Below are 22,871 nucleotides of genomic sequence, written 5' to 3' on the forward strand. Positions count from 1 at the left end.
ATTGATGCCCAATTAGTCCCTGAGTGGCGACCCCCCCCCCCCCCAGTTTATATACTAGATGTGACGTCACATGTTATGGAATACCCCTTTGGCCACTTTGGGTCAGCTGCCCTGGCTGTGTCCCGTGCCAACTTCTTGTGTCCCTCCAGCCTTCTTGCTGGCTGGGCATGAGAAGCTGAGAAATCCTTGACCTAGTCTAAACACTACTTAGCAACAACTGAAAACATCAGTGTGTTATCAACATTCTTCTCATACCTAACTCAAAAACATAGCACTGTACCAGCTACTAGGAAGACAATTAACTCTATCCCAGCTGAAACCAGGACACACAGAAAAATTAGGTTATTGCCAAATTGTGAGAGAAGTTCTCACAATACTATATGCTTCATTAACAAATGGTCTAACTTTCATGCTGGTACTCTTTGTTCAGAACAGCAAAACATACTGGGACAATTCACTTGAAGTACATGTTATGAATGATACAACTGTCACCATTTTGTACGCTTAATGCAATGGGAGATGTCTCCTAACGTACTAAAGGACCTGTGCTCACAAGTAGGGACATATTCTAATCCACTTGTATGTATCCCCTTTTGTCACAAAAAAAAAAAAAAAAAAAAGTAAAAGGAAAAGCCTTTATTCTTCCTGATTTACCAGGGATTAGGGGTGCCAGAAGACAGATGTGATTTTACTTTTAAAATTATGTCCTAGATCTGGATGGCCCAAAGAACTTGGAATTTTACATATTGATATTTTGTTTCTGATTTACTCACCCAAAGTGGAAGAATAAGGAAGAATTAAAATAAGCTATTAAATAACCTCAGACAGTGAAAGAATAAATTAAGTATTATCCACCCTAGGCATTCCACAGATCCTGCAATGAACCTCAGTAGTATGGGGACTAGTTTAAACTAATGAAATTTTTAAAGGAATAAAATAAATCTAAGATCTTTCTTATGTGCTCTCCAGGAAGGTGCTTCTGGGCCTTGTGGCAAGCTTTCCTTTGAGTTCAGAAAGACCTGAAGTGTAATTGGAAAAAAAAAAAAAAAAAAAATCACCCCATAATTACGCAATTACAGGAACTGGTACTTCAAGAAAAATACCACAAATTGCGGTGGGGGTGGGAGTGATAAAATTCCAAGACAATCAATGTTGCCAAAGTTCCTGCATTATGGACCACATTTCACAATATCATGTATGCACTGCTGTCTCAAAATTGGTTTTATTCACTAGGACTCCATCCACACTAAGCTTTTCATGAGTCCAGGCATCTCAGAAAGCTGGCTAGTCTGACTTTACGTATCAGAGCAGAGCATTCTACTCAGGATGCACACTCGCTCCCCCTGACACTGGTGACACGGTCAGCTTTTTCAACTTCTTGCCAATTATTCTTTCTGTCTCTAGAACTGTGGCCCCAACAAAGAGACAGCCAAGATATCCAAAGCCACAAGAAATCCAAAAAATAAAATGGCAGGAATGCAAGTAACCTTCCAGAGGCAGGCTCAGGGTCTTCCTTTGCCCCTTCCTAGGATGAAGAGGAAATAAGGGTATGAATACCTTTCTGAAGAAGCCAAGCAGAGAACACAGAACCTGTTTGCCTTGGACAAAAGGAATGCCACCGGGCATTTCCAGCTACTTCATGCAGCTCTATACACCTTCCTATTATCTTTCAGAGAAGCAAGAAAAGGAAGGACATGAGTGTGCGCCTCAGGTCAGCTAGGTTAGACAGGAGTTATGCAAACCCCAAGGAAGAAGACATGCTATATGCTGCCTTTTAACTTCTACTGTGCTTCGGCAGCACTTTTTTTTTTATTGCAAGTAGCTGTCCCATAAAGCTTACTGTTCTAATTTCTTCTGTACGTCTTGCCCGTTCATATTTTGGAAGACAGAATATTGTTAAGTGTGTGGGAGACTTTGGGCAGAAAATTCACATTTAGTGCAGCTGGAAACATGCACAGAGGATTTTGCTTCATGGGTAGTAATTGAAATCACCTGGTCTCAATGCTGCTACAATACAGATTCATTTTGGGATGGGGTGGGGGTGTGCATAAATCAACATCTGCATTTGGCACCGGGCCTTTCTGTGAATCTCCTTTCAAAATAGGTACCACCATGTGTCACAGCCTCATACACTTGTGGTTTTAAAATACCCTAACCACGGGCCTCGCAGATTTCTTGTGCTGCAGCCAAGGGAGGGGCAGGGAGAAGGCTGTCTTGCTTATCTGGCTACTGGACATTGCTTCTGAGCTGGAAGGATAAAAGAAAAACAAGAGGGATGGTCTAAATAGCTCGGGAGGTTAACTATAGGCCAAGCTTTCCATGTACAACCTACTTAAACAGCCCCCAAACAAAAAAAAGAGAAAGACAGGTCCTACCCTCCAGTGCAGATATTATGGACTTCTTGACGATATGTGCCCTTATATGGTATAAGCAATCTAGAACAACCATGGTAAATTCATGCCATGGTTTCAGTGATTAATCAAATATAATTCTAATTATTCACTGACACAGCTACATTTTAGGAATGATCTGTAATTCTTAATAAATATCATCACTTATATTAATCAGAATGTTATTAATACTAAAATTTCAAAAGTTATGAAAAACACTGCTGTATCTCTGCTCATAAATACTGTCATTAGGCACCTGCTCATCCAACATCCTAACTTTTAACTTTAATTCAGCTGACTCCCTTGGAACAATAAATTTATTTGGAATACTGAGTCAAACAAATAGACCATTCCACATTTGATACTTATTAGTGCAACAAGTGACTTCATTAGCCAGCTGAATCTTCCCTCTCCTACATTTTTTACTGCACTGTAGAGTTCTGTCACAATAAATACAGAAATAATAGCGAGAAAAGTAGGAGGAAGGAAGATTAAGGCGACTCAGCCACGTGATGATGTTCCACGTAGAAGGGGCAGCACAGATGATGACATGAAAGCCGGAATTGAGGTTTGGAAAGAATATGAGTATTTTTCCTCAGTAAAACAGTCACTGGCTCCCCTGATGTCATGACTTCCCCCTGCAAATAACTCCACTCGAATGCAGTAAATAATTTTACCTTGAGTTGCCTTGATACATGCACATCCCACTAAGTCTGATTTCCCACTGCAAATCATCTGTACAAACTTCTCTTCTGTACTCCCATCTTCTCTCCTATTAACCAGCTATCAGCGAGTCCTTATGCTTCAAGGCACAAATCATTTATCCAAATAAAATGGGTCAGAAAGACTCTTCCTTTAATGGGCAACTTATTCCATAACTAGCTACTTGGTTCTTTCACCTTTCTCTAAAACATTTTGAATAGGTAACTGTCAAGAGATAGGATATTTGTTTAGATAGTCCGCTGACCTGAAACAGCATTTTAATGTTATGTTCCCACTTTACAACTATATCCTCCTAAACAAGACACTCCTGTTAATGTATAGATAAATGCTTACCACTCCCCTAAGAAAACCCCACTCCAGCCGCAGTATTAATGCAATTAATATTAACTAACCTTGTAAAGAATGTGGTTTAGACGTATCCACAAAGTTCTCCCGATGATCACACGGGTGAAAAATTAGCTGTTGCAAAACAGCAGGACATATTGTAGAGAAGCTTGAATTTGATATGTGACTGTTGTTGGGTATCCCATGCAAAGAAAAAATTTCCTCACCGGTCAAGCACTGGAACAAAAAGAGATTTTGCCAACTTAATACATTATTGCAAAACCAAAAAATAAGTCATATGCTGAGAAATCCAAGAATTACAACATAAAAATACTGTAACGCATTTTCAAGGAAGTGTACACAGTGTTTGTATGCTGTGGATGAAAACACTGTGATTGCTTAATGTGACGCAGAAGTGATTCAAAGTATTTTAAGTAAGATAAAATCACAAATCAATGAAACATGTTCTAAATAGACATTTGCAAATCTTATGCCCCATGAACCAGGACAGTTAAACTTTACAATATATTTAGAAAAATAGCTTCAAAGTAATTAAAAGCTCATGTAACTACAAAATAATGAAAATTTAAGAGCAGACTAGATACAGTTAAAATCTCAGTGACAAATGATTGGTAATTCAGTGACTTCTTATTCATGTAAGTGACCGCTTCTACTTTACAACAATGCTTCTTATTTATCTCCCCAAATTAGCTGTTTCAAAATGGTCTGAACGTTAGCAGCACTCAAAATTTTTCATTCATTTTATAGCAATAATTGTTAACAGTAAACATTGTTTTGTAAAACCATCCCATACTCCAATGAGATAAACTCTTACTTGGGATCTTCACTTTGCTTTCAGCTCAGGACATAACAGTATCTAATGGGTCAAGGATAAATGTACTTAGCAGTGCTAAACCAGGCCAGTGGCAGGGCTTGTTGCTCTGTTCATTATTTTCAACCAAAAAGATACAAGACAAACCATGAAATATCTTGAAATCTACAGAAAAATTGGATATTTTTATACGAACAGTTCTGTACTGCTGAAGTCTTTCATCTAACTCTCCGTTTATTCACATTCATTATTTCCTACAATGACCAATAAGGAAAGTGTGTTCTTTTTTGGGTGTAAACAAAAGTGATTTGGCTTATTGCTGTACAACAAACACATACCAAGGTTGAGTCTCAAGACAAAAAAAAAGTCAAACGTTTTTCCTTCCATGTGAGACAACAAGTTAGAGCATAAATGCCCCTGTAGCAAATCTCAGTGTGGTTGTAAACATAGAGCACTGGAAGCCTTAGCAAAATAAAAAGAAATGGTCGTTCCCTGCTCTTTTCAGTTTCGCTAGCCTTCGGATTCCACAGCATTCCTCCAATAATTCAAGATTATTATTTATAAAGCAAATACTTTCTAGAGATAAGCCAAAGCAACTGCAAGTCATTTACTTCAACAGAGCTACTTCCACTTCCGTTAATAAATATTTTTCTAATACTGCCCAAAAGGTGAAAGGCATGCACACATCATTTGAATGTGACTATCTCTGATTTAGCTTGGAGGAAGAGAACATGCAGGCCTATTCAAGTGACTTCAGCTAAACTACATCCAGGATGTTTCTGTCCTTCCTCTTTAGTGACCCAGTCTAGAAGAGCACTCAAGTACATCCTTGAACTTAAACACAAGTATACATTTTTTAAGGCCATGAGACGTTAAGGACTCAAATATATAAAAGTGATGTGCATATACTTTCATCTTTCAATGTCAATGCTAATGTCAAAGTATCACATACAAAATAAATATAGCTAGATAACAGAAAATGTTTTTTCTGTTTTAAAACATGTTGTTCCATTTAAACTCAACGGAAGTAGTGCAGAGAGAAATCATCACTGAAAATACAGTCTTTAACAGCCCAATACATGAACCTCTGGAGCTTTCTAAACTGGTCATGTGTCTAAACATTTTACCGTTAACTCTGCATTATGGAATAATGCAAAATACATGGCTAATGTGCCCAGTGCTAAACAAAGAGAGGATAGTTGTGGTCTATAGGAATAGTTCCTATATGGTGCTTCTTGTATTACTGGCTCGTAGAGCCATTTCTGGAAGTCTGCAGTGAAAAGCCCTTAGAAAAACTAGCCAGCAGGAGCTGAGAACTCATAACGTAACTATCTCTAAGAGAAATCATCTTTAACTATCTCGTTCCTAGAAATAAAGAATGGATTACTAGTATTTTAAAATACTAATATATTAGTATTAATATTAGTTCACAAAAATCCAAACCATGTTGTAGGTAGAAAAACAGATTATGGAGAGAAAATAAATCAGACACAGCATGCATTAGTAAACTTGAGACTTGTGACTTTGGCTACATACAAACCAATAAGCAAGAAATACCATTGGACAAGAGCTCTTTTATGTGAAGATGAGAAACAGCATTTTATTTAATTACTATTATTATTTTCATCAGGGACAAACCCAGAGGATAATGATTCCTATAAATGATTCATTGTTATAAGTCACCTCATCCTCTCAGTAAACTCCTACATACATCCAAGAGCTAAAAAGCAAGCTTGCACGAGTTCACTGGCACAATTAAAGGATTAATTAAAAGATTAAACCTATTAGAAGCCTTGGATTGGAGCTACTCATGTTTGCACACTGCAAAACTCTGCATTTATCTTTGGAGGATAAATACATTAAGACAGCCACACTGCTGTAAAAACATAAGCTATTTATTTTGTAAGACTGATGGATGATCTCAGCAGAAAGGAAATATAGCCTCATGGAACAGGGGACTGGGAATGATGTCCCACCTCACCAAGTCTACTGTCATGTCTGTCCCCTGCTATTCAGTAAGCCTTGTCATAGCGATCAGGTGAGGGGACTGGCTATAATGTGACTGTCACCCAGTGTTTAATAAACAATCGCAAAAAAGATATGACATAACTGTTCATGTCCCTGAACTGTTAAAAAATCATTTTAAAAATGCTTTCATCAAAACTGGGGAAGACTTAAGTCAGTAAAATTTACACAATTACAAAGTATTCAGACTTAAAAAAATTAAACCATCAACTGGGTTATTCAAACAGATGTTTACTTTTCTCCTGGTAAGGCTCTCCCAAAAATGATTGACCAATATGGGATTTTTTTTTTTTTTTTTAAGATGGTAAATGAAATAAAGTGATGCCCAACTATCTAGAATCTCTTTACGTCAGTATCTTTATAAATGAAAAGCAGATGCCAGCTCACCACATCCTCTGAAGGAAAAGATGGGATAACTGCTCAGACAAAAATAATGCAGAGATGACCTCTAACTGGAAAATTAACAAAAAATGCTACAATAACAACCATCTTGTAAATGTCTCAGTTCCTTTCCTGATCCTCTAACATATTCTTATCTTTGCTCTACCTTTGTTTTATCTGTAGCATTCTACATGTGAAGTACTAAGATACCCAACAGCAACCTTGACTGCAGTTTCTCGATGTTGCCAGATTAAATACTAGCCCAGCCCACACCAGGGCTGAGCAGTGGGTCACAAAGTAGCAACAGCAAAGAAAGAATCCAGTGAATACCTACCCGACCAGCTTTTTTTTTTTTTTTTTTTTTTTTTTTTTTTTTTTTTTTTTTAAATTAGCCTGAGCCTGGATAAGGCAAAATAGAGACGTATCACTATGACTTCCTCAACTTACTTGTAACAAATTACAGTCTCTAATGCTGATGTGGTGACACCTTTTTTGTCACTCAGCACACGTAAGAACTGGATGCTAGGAGATGACTATGCCTTCAATAGGCAGCACTCCACGAGAAAGAGTCAAACCAGATGAAGCTGCTTGAATGCACTTGTGTGCTTTAGGGATTTCGTACACACCCCAACATGTTCAAGGCAGCTGTTCATGCTGGGAGCTGAAAACTGTCCATGAATGCTGACATTTGCTGAAGATATTGTAGAAATAAGACACTTAAAGGGTAGAACAACTAAGCCTATTTATCTTCTCACTGGTCAGGCAACATCAGATCATGGTGATGGATCAAGACCATAAGCCACACTCTGTCAGACCATTCCCCCTTCTTTCAAAAAGCCCAAGTTCGAACTAGTGAAATACTACCAAAAAAACGAAAATCAAAGTAGACACTAGCCTGGTTCTAGTCTATCTGAAACACTAAAGTTACTGGGTTTTGACTCATCTTGAGGTGAAAATTTATTATAGCTGATCGTGAATATTAATAAAGATTTTAACTTCATTTTGCCCAAATGTTTTTTTTTTTTTAATTAAAATGTGTTATATTACAACACAGTACTCAGGCATAACATCTAGACTGGCATAAACATAGATTTGGAAAAGTCAAAGAAGGAAATCGGAGCATGATTTTAGCACCTACTGGTTACATCAAAGCACAAAATAAAGGTGATGTTAACAAGCTTTCTTTCCAATGCCCATTTACCTTCCATGTTGACCAAAACTTTTGAGCGTGTAATTTAATCCTAACAGAAAAATTGAAGAGCAAGAAAATATAAGCACAAAATAATTATAAAAGTGCATGATGAAAGGAAAAAAAGAAACCAAAAGCATAAGGAGTTGGAGACAGTTCAATCAACCATTCCAAAACAGTACTCAAAAATTTTGTTTTCTTTTTTGTCTTTTACAGGAAAAAATTAGCATCTTCATGGACAACATAGAGCGCAAGTTAACCATCAATGCCTACACGACTATACGTTCAAACGCCATCATCAGCAAACTAAATAATTTTTTCTTCTCCCTTATCTTTTCATGTCGACCTCACATCAAAGGAAAACAGAATCAAGCATCCATCATCTTCTGGCTTCACATCCAGACTCTTTCAATCTTTAAGAAAATGGATCAGCTTCTGGTGGATCTTCTCTTGTGAGATTAATAGGCTTACCAAAAATGTTACGAACGAAACATTAAAACTAAACACTAATACTGGGATAAAAGAACAGAGACTGTTCCTTCCTGCCAGTTTTTGAAGTGCTGTATCACCTGTCCCTTACAGATCAGCTCTCCACTAAAAATTACTTCAGGCTTGGATGAGGGACTCTCTGATAGAGCAGGGGTGCGTTGATTGGAAGAAAGGCCTGGGAGTCAGGCACCTGGACACCTACCTGGACACTGAAGTTAAGAACTGAAAGTCTAAGATAAACCTTGCTTCCTCCTACAGTCAGATATTTATGCAGCCTGAATGGATTCAGCCTACCTGAGAAAGACCTGAATCACTCTCCAGAGGTATTTGCTTTCCTCCATAGAGAATCGGTATCCCTTAGGCTTCTGATGCCTTCCAATACACAGTTAGATTAGGCCACTTGATGTATTCTGTCATAACCAGTAGATACTCTAAATTATCAAGTTGTAAGCACAAAGAGACTCGGTGTTTGAAAATGATCATGTATGATTTACTTGGTATGAGCATGCATTTGCATGCACCAGCTGCCCGAAGTCATTGATATACCTAACGTCGGAGAGGGATCAAAAGCCAGGAGGTAAAATCCACTTGCTTAAATGGTACTAGCTGACGGAGGAGCCGTAAGGCCAATTTTAAGAAAGAATACAAGTAACTCGGCAAAAAAGTATACACATTTCAGTATGGTACCCTAGACATTATTCAAAATGGACACAACTAGAAAAGGCCTGTAAAAAAATTTGTTTCAGTTAAACTTCAAATGACTTATGAGGAACGTGCATTTACAGTAATAAGAAAGAGCATTACTTTTTTTTTTTTTCTTCTTTCCTCTGTAGCCTGTGCCAAAGCCTGTGTACGAGAGCTACGTGCTTTTGCAGAGGGAAAACCTGAAGGACTGAAGAATCTACTCATTTCTATGCCCTTTTAAAGAAAGCTCCTTTTCATAGCCATATTCAACACCGCAAACTTGTATTTAGTTTTGTGGCTGGGAATGTTTATGCTTTTAATACACAGTGTTGGAACAGTGTTCAATTTGTGAGATTTGAAAGCAGTGACTGGCAAATATTGCCATGCTTATGCTGAATACTACATTGATTTCGTGGCATTAACTCCCAATTAAACCTCTGGCATTCTTTCTAAAACAAAGGGAGCTTATGCAAGGTTTGTCTCCTTCACAGAACAAGCAAAAGAGCTACTACTCCAAATGTAAAAATATTTTCTCAAGGTCCCTAGAACCATGCCTCTTCTGTTTCTTAGGGAGTGGAACCAAACCAGAGCAAACAGTCACCCCTGCTTTCCTTTCATTTTCATGACTGACTTCATGTCCCTGATTCCTGAGCAAAAGGAAATCTCCACCAGCCTCAGGATTCCCCCTCAAGGAAACAAACTTAGTCTAGGACACTACCGAGATGTGAAATTACCTAGACTTTAGAAGTAGCAACAAGGTCCGAGTTTTGTATGGAGACACCAGAGTAAAATATTTTCATGAAAAGTAATATTCCGATGTAATATTAAGTCAGTAAATTAAACACCATTTTAAACAGGTTTGAATAGATTAATTGATGGGTGTACACTTTGCCCTCAATTTAGATGGAAGATGTGAAAAATTCCAAAAAAGTTTCTTTACGCGAGTAGCCCTGCCTATAATCAAGTCTGCGCTACCACGCCACAACTGTATTTTAACAAGTCCTGAAGATTTGCTCGTACGACTCCCGGAGGGAAACACTAGCTGATTCTCACACGCTTTTTGCTGTCGGCCAAATGCTACCTACCCAGGAAAAGCTCCAGCTTAAGAGCGGAGCAACGAAGAGGTAGAGCTAATCCGCCGGGCAGGGCAGCCCCGCACGGCGGCAGGGAGCAGCTCACGGATGCCAGTTTCCCTCCCGCCGCAAGCCGGTCTCACCAGCGGACCGGTACCTTTGCCCGAAACCCGGGCCCGGCGCCTCACGACACCTTTGCTCCCTCCCTCCCCGCTTCAAAGTGAGGAAACACGACGGCTACGAGATGCAAGAAACCACGGAGCTGCCCACCCGGCTCGGCGCCCTTGTCCCTGGACGTGCGTTTCCAGCCCTCCCCTCGCCTCGCCGCCGCCGCGCAGCCAAAGCGGCTCCCACCGCCACCGCCACCACCGCGCCGGGGTCCGCCGCGGTACCTGGTTGTGGTGCAGGTGGGCCAGCGGCAGCACCGCGCCCAGGGCCGGCGCGGCGCCCAGCCGGTGCAGCAGCCCGGCGAGCTGCCCGGCCGACAGGCTGTGGTTGGCCCCGAACACGCGCAGCACGTCGTCGGCGAAGGTCTCCGCGGCCGGGGCGACCCGCGCCCCCCCCGCCGCCGCCGCCGCCGCCGCCGCCGCGCGCGCCAGCATCTCCAGCCCCGCGGGAAGCGGCGAGTGTCGCTGGGCGCGCAGCACGGCGCAGCCCCTCCGCACCGCCCTCGCGCCGCCTCTGCCCGCGCGCCCGGGGCTCCGCGGGGCGGGAGCGGCGCCCGACCGCCTCGGCCCCTCCCCGGGGGGCGTAGTGGGGAGACGGGACGGGACGGGGCGGCGCGGCGGTGCCCCCGCCGCTCCGGACGGGGCGGGCACCGCCCCCCCCGCTGGCCCTCGCCAGCTGGCCGTCCCGCTTTTCGGTCCCCGCCGAGGCGTCGGGCTGCTTACCGAGCGTCAGCCTAGTCCCGCCGGCCCGGGGCCGAGGGCAGCCGCAGGGCTTCCCCCCCCCCCCGTAACCCTGTGTCACGACAGAAGGGTGGCAGGGGGCTGCCCGGAGACGGCCTCACGCGCCGGCAAAGGGGGGAGGCCGCAAAATTCCCGGTTGCTGCCAGCCCTGGCCCAGGGGCCAAGAGTCGCAAGACCCTCAGAGGAGTCCGTGAGGCCCAGAGTCTTCCCTGAACTGCCCCAAGCGCCGTTTCCAGACCCACGCCTGCTGAGCTCGGCCTGCCCGCCTTCCCCTCCCTGCCGTGCGGCACCCTCCCTCCCCCCCGCCTGGGCCCCACGAGCGGGCCCCGCGCCCACCTGCCGTGACGACCCACGACAGGCCAGATGGGACAGTCGAGGCCAAGGTCCAGGCCCCGGCCAGGCGCACAGGCAGGTAGGGCCCCGCCGTACACACCTCACCGGCAGTATCTCCGCCGCAGTCGAGGCACCTGGACCTTGGAACGAGCCGTTCCGTTCGGCTGGCAGCCGGTTAGGCAACTCGCTTCTCTCGGGCCCCCTCCCTTCCGCAGGTTGAGACAGGGATTTGTGCCTCATCTACCATTTTAGGAAGGTTTAATGCGCCAAAAAAGCGTGTTATTTCACGCGCGCTTTTTAACAATCTGAGAAAATTGCGACTGGTCACAGGTATTATCCCGGGGGCTGTCACTCCAGTGGTCTAGATGAAAATGCTCATGCTTCAGGACAGTGGCCGTGTAGTGGCAGCTCCGGCTCAGGAGAGATTTTTACTATTAACGAGTTATTCTGTAACTGCCTGTTACAAAATTTCTTACGTATATTCCTGTAGTGGGCAGAGACAGCGCATTTTTAGAGGTGAGTTTTTTAAACAGATTCTCATTTAGACCTCTGTGGAACTGTGCCGAATTACATGAGCTGAGATGCTGTCCCCCATTCCAAATTTTCCGAAACCAGAATTTTGTACTGTGTGCGCCAAGCAGTCTGGGTAACAGTCTAGGTAACAGCACTATGAAGGAGGCACGGTTAAAGATACCTCACAAGCCGCAAATCTCCTTTGGATAAATTCTTCATAAACAACTTCCATACCACAATGCACAAAGCATCCAGCAGGAAAAAAATGCCAGCAGCATAACCCACTACCAGGAAATAAAAAAATATAATTCTAGATAGAGCTACAATCATATAAATTCTGCTACTGGAAAACCTGTTACTCTTTCTGAATTAGAGCCCAAATAGCTAATATACTTTCATGCTTCCCTCATACTTCCTTGGTGACAGCTGAAAAGACCCCCGGCACAATTTAGCTGCAAGCTGTTTCAAATGACAGTCCCCGTCTGCGCTGGTTACACCACCAGCTGTGGCTGAAGATGCTCCACCCCACCCACCTCTCCATGTAAGTGTGCATTTTGGGTCTCTTCCAGAGAAATCAACACAAGATTTCCTTTGCTGCTAAGGGAATCACAAGATTCTTCTTTAGGCAGCAGCTATGTCACTAGCAGAACTGGCACCTCCTATACTTTCTTCTTCAGTGTGTCTATTTCTAAACACAGCTCTAGTAACAGTCAATTATTGAAGGCATTCTGAAATTTTAAAAAGGTATATTTGAAAAGTGCCTTATGACCAGTAGATAAACTGGAAACAACGGCAAACTGGTTAAAACAGGTAAATCAAACCAGGTTGCTGGTTGCATCAAAAAGATTTCTCTGTTTTGCAGGGCCAAAAGGTTAATCTCAAAATTGATTATTTTAAGACTTCCTTTTTATCAGTAACAGAAATATAAAGGATTATTTAAATTAGTGTAATTAAACTCATATTTGCATTAGTTCTTAGGCCCATATTTGCATAATGCTGAAAAGTTCAAGGAAGTCCTGGATAATTCCATTAAGAATTATTCTCTGTTGCCAATCCTCTGCAGAACGAATCCTGCTCTGTTTCTGAGACAGCCAAAACTTATCCTGAAGGAGTGATGCATTCATACTGCTCTAGTTTAAAAGAAATAAAAAGTTTCTAAACTGAGCGTTACCAAAAAAGACCGCAAGAACTAGAAGGGCATACTAACAACAAGACCAGAGGCCATGTACCTTTCAAACTGTACATATAGCACTTGAAGGACTACTCCAAATTTTGTGTATATTCTGTACAGACCCAATGAGAAAGTCTGATCTTTGTTCATGTCAAGTCTGATAAAGCTTAGCCAAATACTAACAGAGCCAAATTCTCTTTCTTCAAACTGAAAGAACAATCTGTTTGTACACTGTAAACCAAGTATTCCCCAACAGTACTTCACGGTCCTGATTCACTATTGTTTTGTTTCCTGCTTTTCTTACACCTGCGTAACTTTACTGTCGCATTTAAACCACCCCAAGGTGCCAGCACACCAGATGGTGACTGCCAGTGGGCAAGATGACACTCAATCAGCTTCTCCAGTTTTCCGAAGGGCCAAATCCTCTCTGAAGTGGGTTTCTCTTAGGAAATTCAGTGAAGCTATAGCTAATTACATCAAAGCTAGCATGATTTGTAATTGTATGTGTTATTTACTTATCTCAAAGTCAGAAGAACCCTCTCTGTTTATTGTCATTCAAACCAATTGAAATAAATCTTTTTGAAAATAGCAATCATATTATAATTCTGTCGTTTGGCAGGTAAAATAGACACACCCATCCCTTGGATTAACATTTGCACCCTTTTTCTCTCAACTCTTACTTGGATGAAATATTTAAATAGGATTAGAAAATGATATCCTGTAACTAAACACCCTTGAATGAAATGACATACAGCAATTAAAGTATATATGTAAAAATATTGGACTGACATCTTTTTTTCACGTATTTTCCCTAACTCTTTTCATTGTGGTAAGTGAATTCCCAGCAGTTCTATTTTGTTCCTTTTTAGCCTGGCCAGGCAGGCTCAAACACTCACAGCCACTGTATTTTAACTTCCAGAGCCTCACAGGCAAATAAATTACAGATAAATAGCACGCTTAGATATTCAGTTTTCAAAATTGCCAGCTCAGGAATCTTGCAGTTCTCAATTCTGTGCTCTTGCAAATACTGAAAGGGAATTCAGGGATTAGAGCTCTAGGAACACAGTCAAAGGGTACTGTGAAGACTCAAAACCACAGAAGCCAAATAAAAAACATACTGTTTGGCTTAAAAATCTTAATTATCTTAAGATAAAAAGCCTGAATCTCATCAATCTGCGGATCTTGACTCATTTTGGAAAGCTTGGCTTCATAGAACAGCATTAGAAATACTTCCTTATATATCATAGTAGAAAAGTTTCTGAAATTACAGAATTAAAAGGAATCTTTCCTTTAAGGCACCTTGGCCAAAGTACCTTTTATTGGTACAGTAAAACGTTCAAACGTAAAAGTGGGATCTCAAGTTCTACAGAAGAGTTTGACTCTGTAATTTTAATAGTTTAATAGTGAATTACAAGTGCTAGGGGCATGATATGGACCTCAACGGATGAGGTATAATGGCATTGCTATGGTAAAACAATCATAACTTGCTTATTTTCTGAGACTGCACTATCGGTACCATTTGTGTATTGTTTACTATCCTGAGAAGCTTGGCTCCCGCAAAAGGTTAACATTATGCAATAGATTTCACCCAGCAAGAAGTATTACTCGTTCTACAACCCTCCACTAGCCAGTTCATTAGCTCGCACTCTGTGAAACTGTAAAATAACCTGTTTCTGATAAGAAATGTGATATATCTGCTTCTTAGGACTAAATATTGCTTAAGCAAGTATCTTTAAAAACAAAAATCTCTATAATAAAATAATCAGATCAAAATCTTCACTGCTTACATTTTCAATTACTAATATACAGAGATATTTAAGGAACTTCAACCACAACAAGAATAAGAGTTGTCTTTAATGGAGATATGCAGATGAAACTATCTTCAGTTCATAGCTGCTCATTAGAAAAATAAGCTTAATAAAAATCCACTGACACTTTAGAAATATTTCCTGTCCCCACCTTGTTAGTGTAGGGTCAAGTTTATTTAGATCATACTTCTATTGTCAAAGCTTAAAGCTGTTTTGAATCTAAAGTTTTGGCCTAGGGCCATCTCTAATTTTCAGTTGGTAAACAGACTTCTAACTTACAAATCCAGTAGCTGTTGGGCTACAGCTTCTGATGGTATGAAGTGAGACTGTGCCTGGAGAGCTGAGCCAGCCTATAGCAGCTGTGGGTCATGACTCAAAGTACCCAAGATAGGTGTGCAGAGAGACAGGAAGTAATAAACTTTCTTAAAAGAGAGCAGTATTCATCTTCACAGTGAATACTACTCACATTGCTCGTATTGCTCAAATAATCTTTACCAGATGACTCTTCTGGAAAAAATACAGGTCTCTTGCAATTTTGAAAAAAAAAAAAAAAAAAAGAAAAAAAAGAGAGTTTTTTAAAAAAGCAAAAAGACACGACACGTACTTATCAGTTAAACTTCATTTTGTAAGAAAAGGGAAGTTCAGCAGTTTGGAGTTCTTTTTCAAGGTAGCCTTATTTAGAACTGTAGCATTATAAAAAAGAATTTTTACATTTACAAATTCAAAGTGAAACATTTCAGCTATTCTCCCCAAGTCCTGCAAACACACTTTGAAATTTAAATTTTCTATTGTTCTAAATTTAGATCAAACCCAACCTTAAAGTCTCAAAATCATTGGTGAAACAATTCATGTTTTGTAGGAACATGCCTAGTAGTGACCTCTTACCTGGTGATGACCTTTAAATCCACCAGAGGATCCCAGGGGAGGGTCGGTACATGACTGAAAGCTACAAGCTCAGATTATATTGACATATCTACACTGATGCATAATGTATGTATCTAAAGAACAAGGGTTACCAGAGAATAAAGGAGAAGCAGTCATATGTCAATATTAGTACGATTAGATAAGCGTAGTAGTGTCAGCAGGATGCCTAAGACACAACATGCTGGCGTTGTATTTTACAGGCTGGATTCTGCAGGGATCAAGATGAACCCTGTGAGACAGCAATGCTAAACCAGCTGCAGGAGTCATTTAGCTTTTTTCCTCATAATCCAGTAGGGTGAAAAAGTAAATAGAGTTTCTGGGAAGGTACGAGAACAGCCATACCAGCCCCCAGTACAGGACCTGGGAAAAAAACAATTGTTCTGGACACTTTTCTAGATCCGTGGCCTTCAATGCATCAGTCCCTTCCTTTGTTTCTTGGAAATACAGCTGCTATAAACATGCTTGAATAAGTCAGTTCTTTCTGAAAACATGAAAACTCAGCTCTGAGTTTGCAAATCATGTCATTATGCTTAGCAGATCTCCAACATATGTGCCGTACAGGCCCCTGGGATTGGCAAATGTGCACTGAACCCAGCTTAATTTTTCAACAACTACTAATATGAGAGGGGAGAAAAGGTGCTATAAGGTAGAAGACATCTTACTTCAGAGGAAAACCACAGTTGCAGCTAACACTTTCCTAGTTTGGGATGCAGTGTGTTATCACAAAGAATCAGGCCCTTCAGTCACTTCTCTTCTACACACTTACTTAACACTGAAATTTTAAAAGTTCCAATTAACAAACAGTACTCCAAGCCTGCATGAATTCTTAAGTACTGTTGCCATGCCAAATTTAAATTCAGGTTAAAGCGCTGTGGTGCTTTAATCTATTAAAATAATAGCCCCCAAATAACAAAGTTTTAAAATTTGAGACATGGCTCTCAGTCAAATATTAGTTCAGTCATTTGGGGGATATTACTTGAACACAGAAAGCATCTCAGTTTTAACTCCATCCTGAATGTATTTTTGCATCTAACTGCAGATACCTGCAACTAACAAAGTGTGTTAGCATAATCTCAAAGATATTTTGTATCATTCTGTTGCAAGACCAGCAGCATTATCACAATGGAGCACCAGAGTTGCATGCAATTCATGACAGCTTTGAAGTCTTTGTGCTTTCATGAACTTGTACAAATATTTGTAGCCTAGATTAATATTCAAACTCTGCCTGGCATGAAAACAAGTTTTGTTTTGTTGAAAATAGGTTTTCTAAAACTCTGACAACTCATAATTATGCTGTAGAATACAGCCACAGGATGCCTTTGAGGCTCGATAAGAACTAAACAGGATTGAATATTCATATTGATAATCAAACATTCAGGTACATCAGACACGACTTTATAAAATGAAAGAGAAAATGGTATGAACCCTTACATATAGGTATAACGGTTAGGTATGAGGTTGCCTACAGACAACCGTACCAAGTTTGGATTTCATATACACCAAGGTAAAGCTTCTAATACCATACAGAGAAGGAGCACAGCAGATCAACCAAAGTCAGTTCCTATTTCATCTTGAGGTTATTCATATCTGAAGCATTATATGTATGAATTATCATGTACTTAGTTCACACAACAGTGGAATCCACTTCTGTGCCTATTTCACAAAATACGACTGTGCATAAACACAAATGAGGGGTGTTTAGAATGTTCTACCACTAAATAATTTACAGGAAAATCTTTAACATATGCAGCCAGAGGTACAAGGACACCCATAGCCTTTGCACAGCACTTGAAACATAGTGTCTGAAGCATCCAGTAAAAAAAAGATTATTATATTCAGTGTTATTGTAAATAGAATTTGCAAATTTTTTAAAAGTTATCTTAGGAATCTGAAAGCTATTAGTAACTTACGTACTTCAAGTATTTTTAGAATGTTTGTCCCTTAAAGGAAAATATATACAATTCAGTGAAACAGAGAGCTCTTACTGTTTCTGATGTTCTGTACATTTTCACAAAGGGCATGGATGCATCCAACTTCAGGGATTTAATTGAGCTGATGCTTGTGTGCTAAAAATCAGTGGAGTGGAACAAGCCCTGCCAAAGGGTAACACTGACACTAGGTATTCCTTCAGCAGTTAGAGCAGAAGCACTGAACAAATACCTGTTTCAGCTACATGTATAAATCAATAATAGATTCAACTTATGTAACAGCATGTTCTAGAGCTCACTAGAATTTATGGGGAAAAAAGCTCCTCTGAGAGGGTTCCTCATGTGCAGAAGGAAACAATACTTCTAGTAGCAAGTAGCTGTTCATCAGTGTTCATTCACTGGTTTCTCCTTTCTCTCCCCAACAAATTTTCTAGTCAAGCAGAATATTTCAACATCCACCCTTCACACAGTGCCCTGTTTTCCAAGATATGTCACTCTGCTGAGCAAAGTACGAGCAGATATACAAAATTCATATATTCCCTTGGCATTCTCACTTATCACTAGAGGAAAGTTGTGTATATGCACAGTGGCATTTCAGTATGATTTGACTAACTTGTCTGCAACAGCCTTTGCCAGTATGAAGTATAAGTTTGAACCTTCTCTCACTGGTACTCAAAGTGCCAAAATGTTAATGGAAGTTATTTCTGACAAGCAAGTATTTAATATATATCTATCTAGACAGTGCTGGTGGTTTTCAGATCTGAATGCTTACTGTTTATGTAAGAATTTCTAATGCCATTTGTAACTTCATCATGGCACACCTCTTTTAAGAGTTTTATTTAGTGCTGGAGTTGGATGTTACAGCATGGGGGGGGGGGTTGTGGGGAGGGGGAACTGAAGAAAACCATTTGTGACAGCAGATTCTTTTCATATTTGACTATTTTTGCTTTAAAACCTTGTACTCTCATTTAGGCCTAACACCATTAAGCCTAGCTTACTGAGGCAGGAGTACTGCCAGCTCTGCCGAGTAATCTTTATACGCAATGTGTACAGAAGGCCAAGACTTAAGTCACAAATGTATCAGAGCATTGATTTTAAAGGAATCATGAGTTTACAGAACCACAAAGGTTCTGTGACTAAAAAAAAAAAAAAAAGCTTTAAAAAAAAAAAAAAAAAAGGTTTTAGAAGCTGTATGTTAACTTATCATCAGGTCAGAATACTAAAAAGCCTCCACAGAACCATCGCCTTTGTTTACCACAACTCAAACATGGAAATGAGTGACTCAAACCTTAAAAAGTAAAAGAAAAAGTGAGGGAAAAAACCTCCAAACAAACAAAAAACACCACAACCTTTCAAAATATATTTACTATCAGTTGTGGAATAGAAAGTGTTAAAATGACTAAAGGATAACATAATACAAACATTTGACAGAGAATACTTCCTGAACAAGTTACAGATTTAAGAAGTTACAGATTTGCAAGTGCGGGTCACGTGAAAAAATTCACAAAAGAAATCAGAGAACTAGTTCAATACCATTAACTTAAAACTGGCTGCAGAAGTGTTCGATAATTTTACAGTTCAATTCACACACTGGTTTCTTATCATCCTAGCCCTAAAATGCTGTAGAGGATTTATAGTCAATTAACACTTTTAAAGGTCTTTGAAGACTAAATACATTATGTTAAGTCCTTTGAGTCAATTTATGCTCTTCTGGTATAAATCAGAATAGAATCTCTCTAGCAAAGCAGAACAGGGGATGAATTAGAATCACAACTTGTAAGTCAAAAATTAAGAGAGTCCCACAGTCTCTATTTGCTTGGCCTACAAAAGGTGTCCTCTGAAGCAAGCCCAGCAGGGAGAAAAGAAACATAAAAGTTCAGGTCAGCTTGTTCCCCGTTTTTGTGAGCTTGTGAGGCAAATGTGCAGACCCAGCATTTTTCCAAGCTCTAGGATACAGAAGCAGACAATAAATTGCTATAGATGAGGAAATGGCCTCTCTGTATCCACCTGTATAGCTGTCAAAGTACACCAACATGAACAGCTTAGAAAATTATTCAGAAGTAATTCTTATTTTTAGCACACGAATATGGGAAGAAATGAAAAACCTTGTGAGCAAAAGCTAATAACTGTAAGAGAACCAATTTTAAAAAACAACAACAAATGGCCCTAAGCAACTGCTCTAGAAATGGTTCATTTTGGCGGTGAGCATAGACTACCACACGAGAGAAAAGCACAGCAGAACCAGTGAGAAAGCTTCATAAGTAATCAATTATGAGTCTACTGCTCGACACCACATAGTTGTTGAGATTCCTTGCATAGTTGATGGTGGTTAATTATGATTTTTTAGGAAAGACAGATTCACCATCTAATTCCTGTAACTAAACACAGTTTCAGTTGTCACTAAAGGGCAACTGAAGTAATAGTTTAATAGCATTCAGCACCTCAGGTGTTTAACGAGCTCATCTTCCCAAAACCTGTGGGTGAAGGAAATACTACATTAGTTTTTACAGACTGGAAACCTACAAATAGTGAAGTTGAATGATTTAAATGCAAACAAGTGCATGGAATCCACTGATTTAATTCCTACTGCACACCACCTCCTGCTGCTCTATAGAGCAGGTCTTGTACAAACACTATTCAACAAGGGCAAGGCTGTGCATAAGATTAAATTCCTAACCAAGAGAAGCAGAAGGGGTGAGCTCAAAATTTGAGGGGCATGTTATGCACTTTACCAAGACTTCTTTTTTTTTTTTAAATAAATTCACCTCAGGACACAGAAAACCCTGTTATTTAAGGACATGCTGTAATTTTATTGCTTGGGAGTGAGGAAGCAAAGTTAAACATTGGTTCACAATAACATGGGAGAAGCACTACTATCTCCTATTTCTAGCAACACATTACTTAACTGTCGTAAGAGATGACCCTCCTTAACTGTTCCAAACTTTCAGCTGATCTCTTTTGTAGGCAAAGCATTCATCTCTAATACCTGTGAGATAAACGACAGGCAAAGGATTTCACGTGTGGCAAAGCTGCCACGTCACTGAAATATCTGTCATCAGGTCAAGTGGCAACTGCCAAGAGGCCAGACAAGTTTTCTTTCAAAGACCAGCTGAAGCAGAGCATTAAAACATGATCTTTGGAATCTTTGGATTAAACATGATCTCACAGCACAGAAGGAACAGGAAGAGAAGGATTTGGAAAGTATCAAATAACTATTTGGGGGGCATGAAGGGGGTGTTGAATCTGTAACTACATTGCCAGAGGAATCCAAAATTAAATAGTGGATCTCAAATGCGGTCCTGCATTTTAATTTTTTCATGCTTTTGTCATTTCCAACATACTTATCACAGTAAGAAACATAATGATACCAAGTCCTGACTTAACCACTCAGATGGTGTTTGAGAAATCTGAAAAAATCTCACAGAGACTGGTAACATCAGAAGCTGTCAGAAACAGAAGCGTTTAAGAGAGCAAAACCAGCCAACTTATTCCTGCACAGTGCCCATTACATATATCAGCTCAGAGCTAGTGAGCTCAGCATCACATACTACCTTATTCCACTCAGGTGTAGAAAGACCCTTACTAAGAACAGATTCATTTCTTTGTATTGGTGTATCTTCTAGCACTTTAATGTTTTACATTTTTAGATAATTGGAACAGTATTGCTAAAGTAACCTATATTACATCATTAAAGACCCAACAACACACACAAGTTTTGCATTGTAAAATTACCGATTCTGTGACATTTTAGGAATTTCCAAGGCCTAAACCCTTAAAGGGCCATGCAACATCACACATGCTTCACTTTGTAAGAGTATTTTATTGGCTTTTTAGCATCCTAGGTTTTTTTCAGTAGGAGATGTTTAAAATTCTTGTTGTGATGAAAAATAATGCTTGAATTATCGTTCAGTTATTAAACATATAACACAAATTCAAAATGGATTTGCTTATACCTGTCTAGGTGATTGAAAGTAACATAAATAAAATTCAGATAATTTAGTGATGAGTATACATACCTTTGTTTATGGAGAAGAGATTGTGTCACAGTGTCAACTAATACCTATTGTGACTATGTACTTAAATACTTGCATCTCAATTCTTCCATCTTCTCAGACACACCATTTTCCTTACTGTTTATAAAGCAAACCTTTCCCCTCTCTGTCCTTCACTTGACTTGGTAGTAAGTAATATGAGAGTGTTTGAAATTCAGACAAAACCTCCTTGTCCTGAGAGTACAAGGGGCGGAGGAAGATGCAGCAAGAGCAATAGGTTGTTCTTAGTGCCTTACGCCACCCCCTTTGACAAAAGCCAAAGGACAGGACACTAAAGAGGCCAACCAAGGGCAGCTATTCCTGGGTCACTTGTCTCCAGCTCCTTCTCCATACTTTGTTATGGAGTTTTCTGGCGAGTGGACTGAAAATTGAGAGTTATTGTGTTGTTTGTATTTTTGAAACAAAAATTAGACTTCTCCGAGACATTTTGATGGCTATTAAAATACAGGAAAGAGGTGTTAGCCTCATGATGGAAAAATGCAATGACTAACACCTACCCACTACTCACACGCAATGGTGACTTTAATGTTGCCAGGCAAAGGTTGTACATATACACAAATTCCATTTTGGTCTTTTTAATGAAGCAATAGCATTTGACTCCTTGATTATGAAATATCTGGCAAGTATATGGTCCTCATACACAGATTGGAAGCAGACGGGGTTGATCATAATGCTAAATTGAAGAAGGACAAAATCTTCATCTCCTGGTACAAGATTCATGGAATAAATAACTTAGTATTAACTGTGAAGTTATTCCCATATTCCAGTATGTGAAAACAACTGTGAACACTCAAGAAAGACTGTGTTAAACAACTCGAACACTTCCAAATTATTTATCCAAAATAAACTTCCATCAGAAAGCTACCATGAACACTTACTAATTTTAGCTCTTAAAAATGAGCAATTGCTCTTGTTTTAAAGCCATTTCACATTCTTGAATTGAAACTTCAGATTTTACATTCTTTTAAGGTAATATCAGTAACTACTACTGTGTTTAACACCAAACAGACTAAGTAACAGTTTAACACTGAACAGACTCACTAAAACCAAAGAAAAACTCCTCCCAACTTAAGAAAACCCAGGATTTTGAAGCTTATCTTATAGGGAAAGGACTTGACAAGGAT

General features: G+C 39.9%; 1 protein-coding gene across 3 annotated transcripts in view; it reads right to left on the bottom strand.

Annotated features, from left to right (window-relative positions):
• SLC39A8 (solute carrier family 39 member 8) overlaps nucleotides 1-22,871 on the bottom strand; it is a 49,103-nt gene that overhangs the window by 15,297 nt on the left and 10,935 nt on the right. For 2 of the 3 annotated variants that reach the window (XR_003923444.2, XM_030014783.2), the window contains exons 1-2: nucleotides 10,503-10,801; nucleotides 3,506-3,674 (exon numbers count right to left, since the gene is read on the bottom strand). Coding sequence is in view for 2 of the 3 variants with exons in the window: in XM_030014783.2 (XP_029870643.1) it covers nucleotides 3,506-3,674; nucleotides 10,503-10,712 (379 nt within the window). In the remaining variant the exon portion in view is untranslated. Of the gene's footprint in view, nucleotides 1-3,505; nucleotides 3,675-10,502; nucleotides 10,802-22,871 lie in introns of those variants that run through there. The other variant, XM_041123709.1, reaches the window with a different exon arrangement.

This window comes from Aquila chrysaetos, chromosome 1 (genome assembly GCF_900496995.4).
Source record: "Aquila chrysaetos chrysaetos chromosome 1, bAquChr1.4, whole genome shotgun sequence".
In the NCBI taxonomy this organism is placed as follows: Eukaryota; Metazoa; Chordata; class Aves; order Accipitriformes; family Accipitridae; genus Aquila; species Aquila chrysaetos.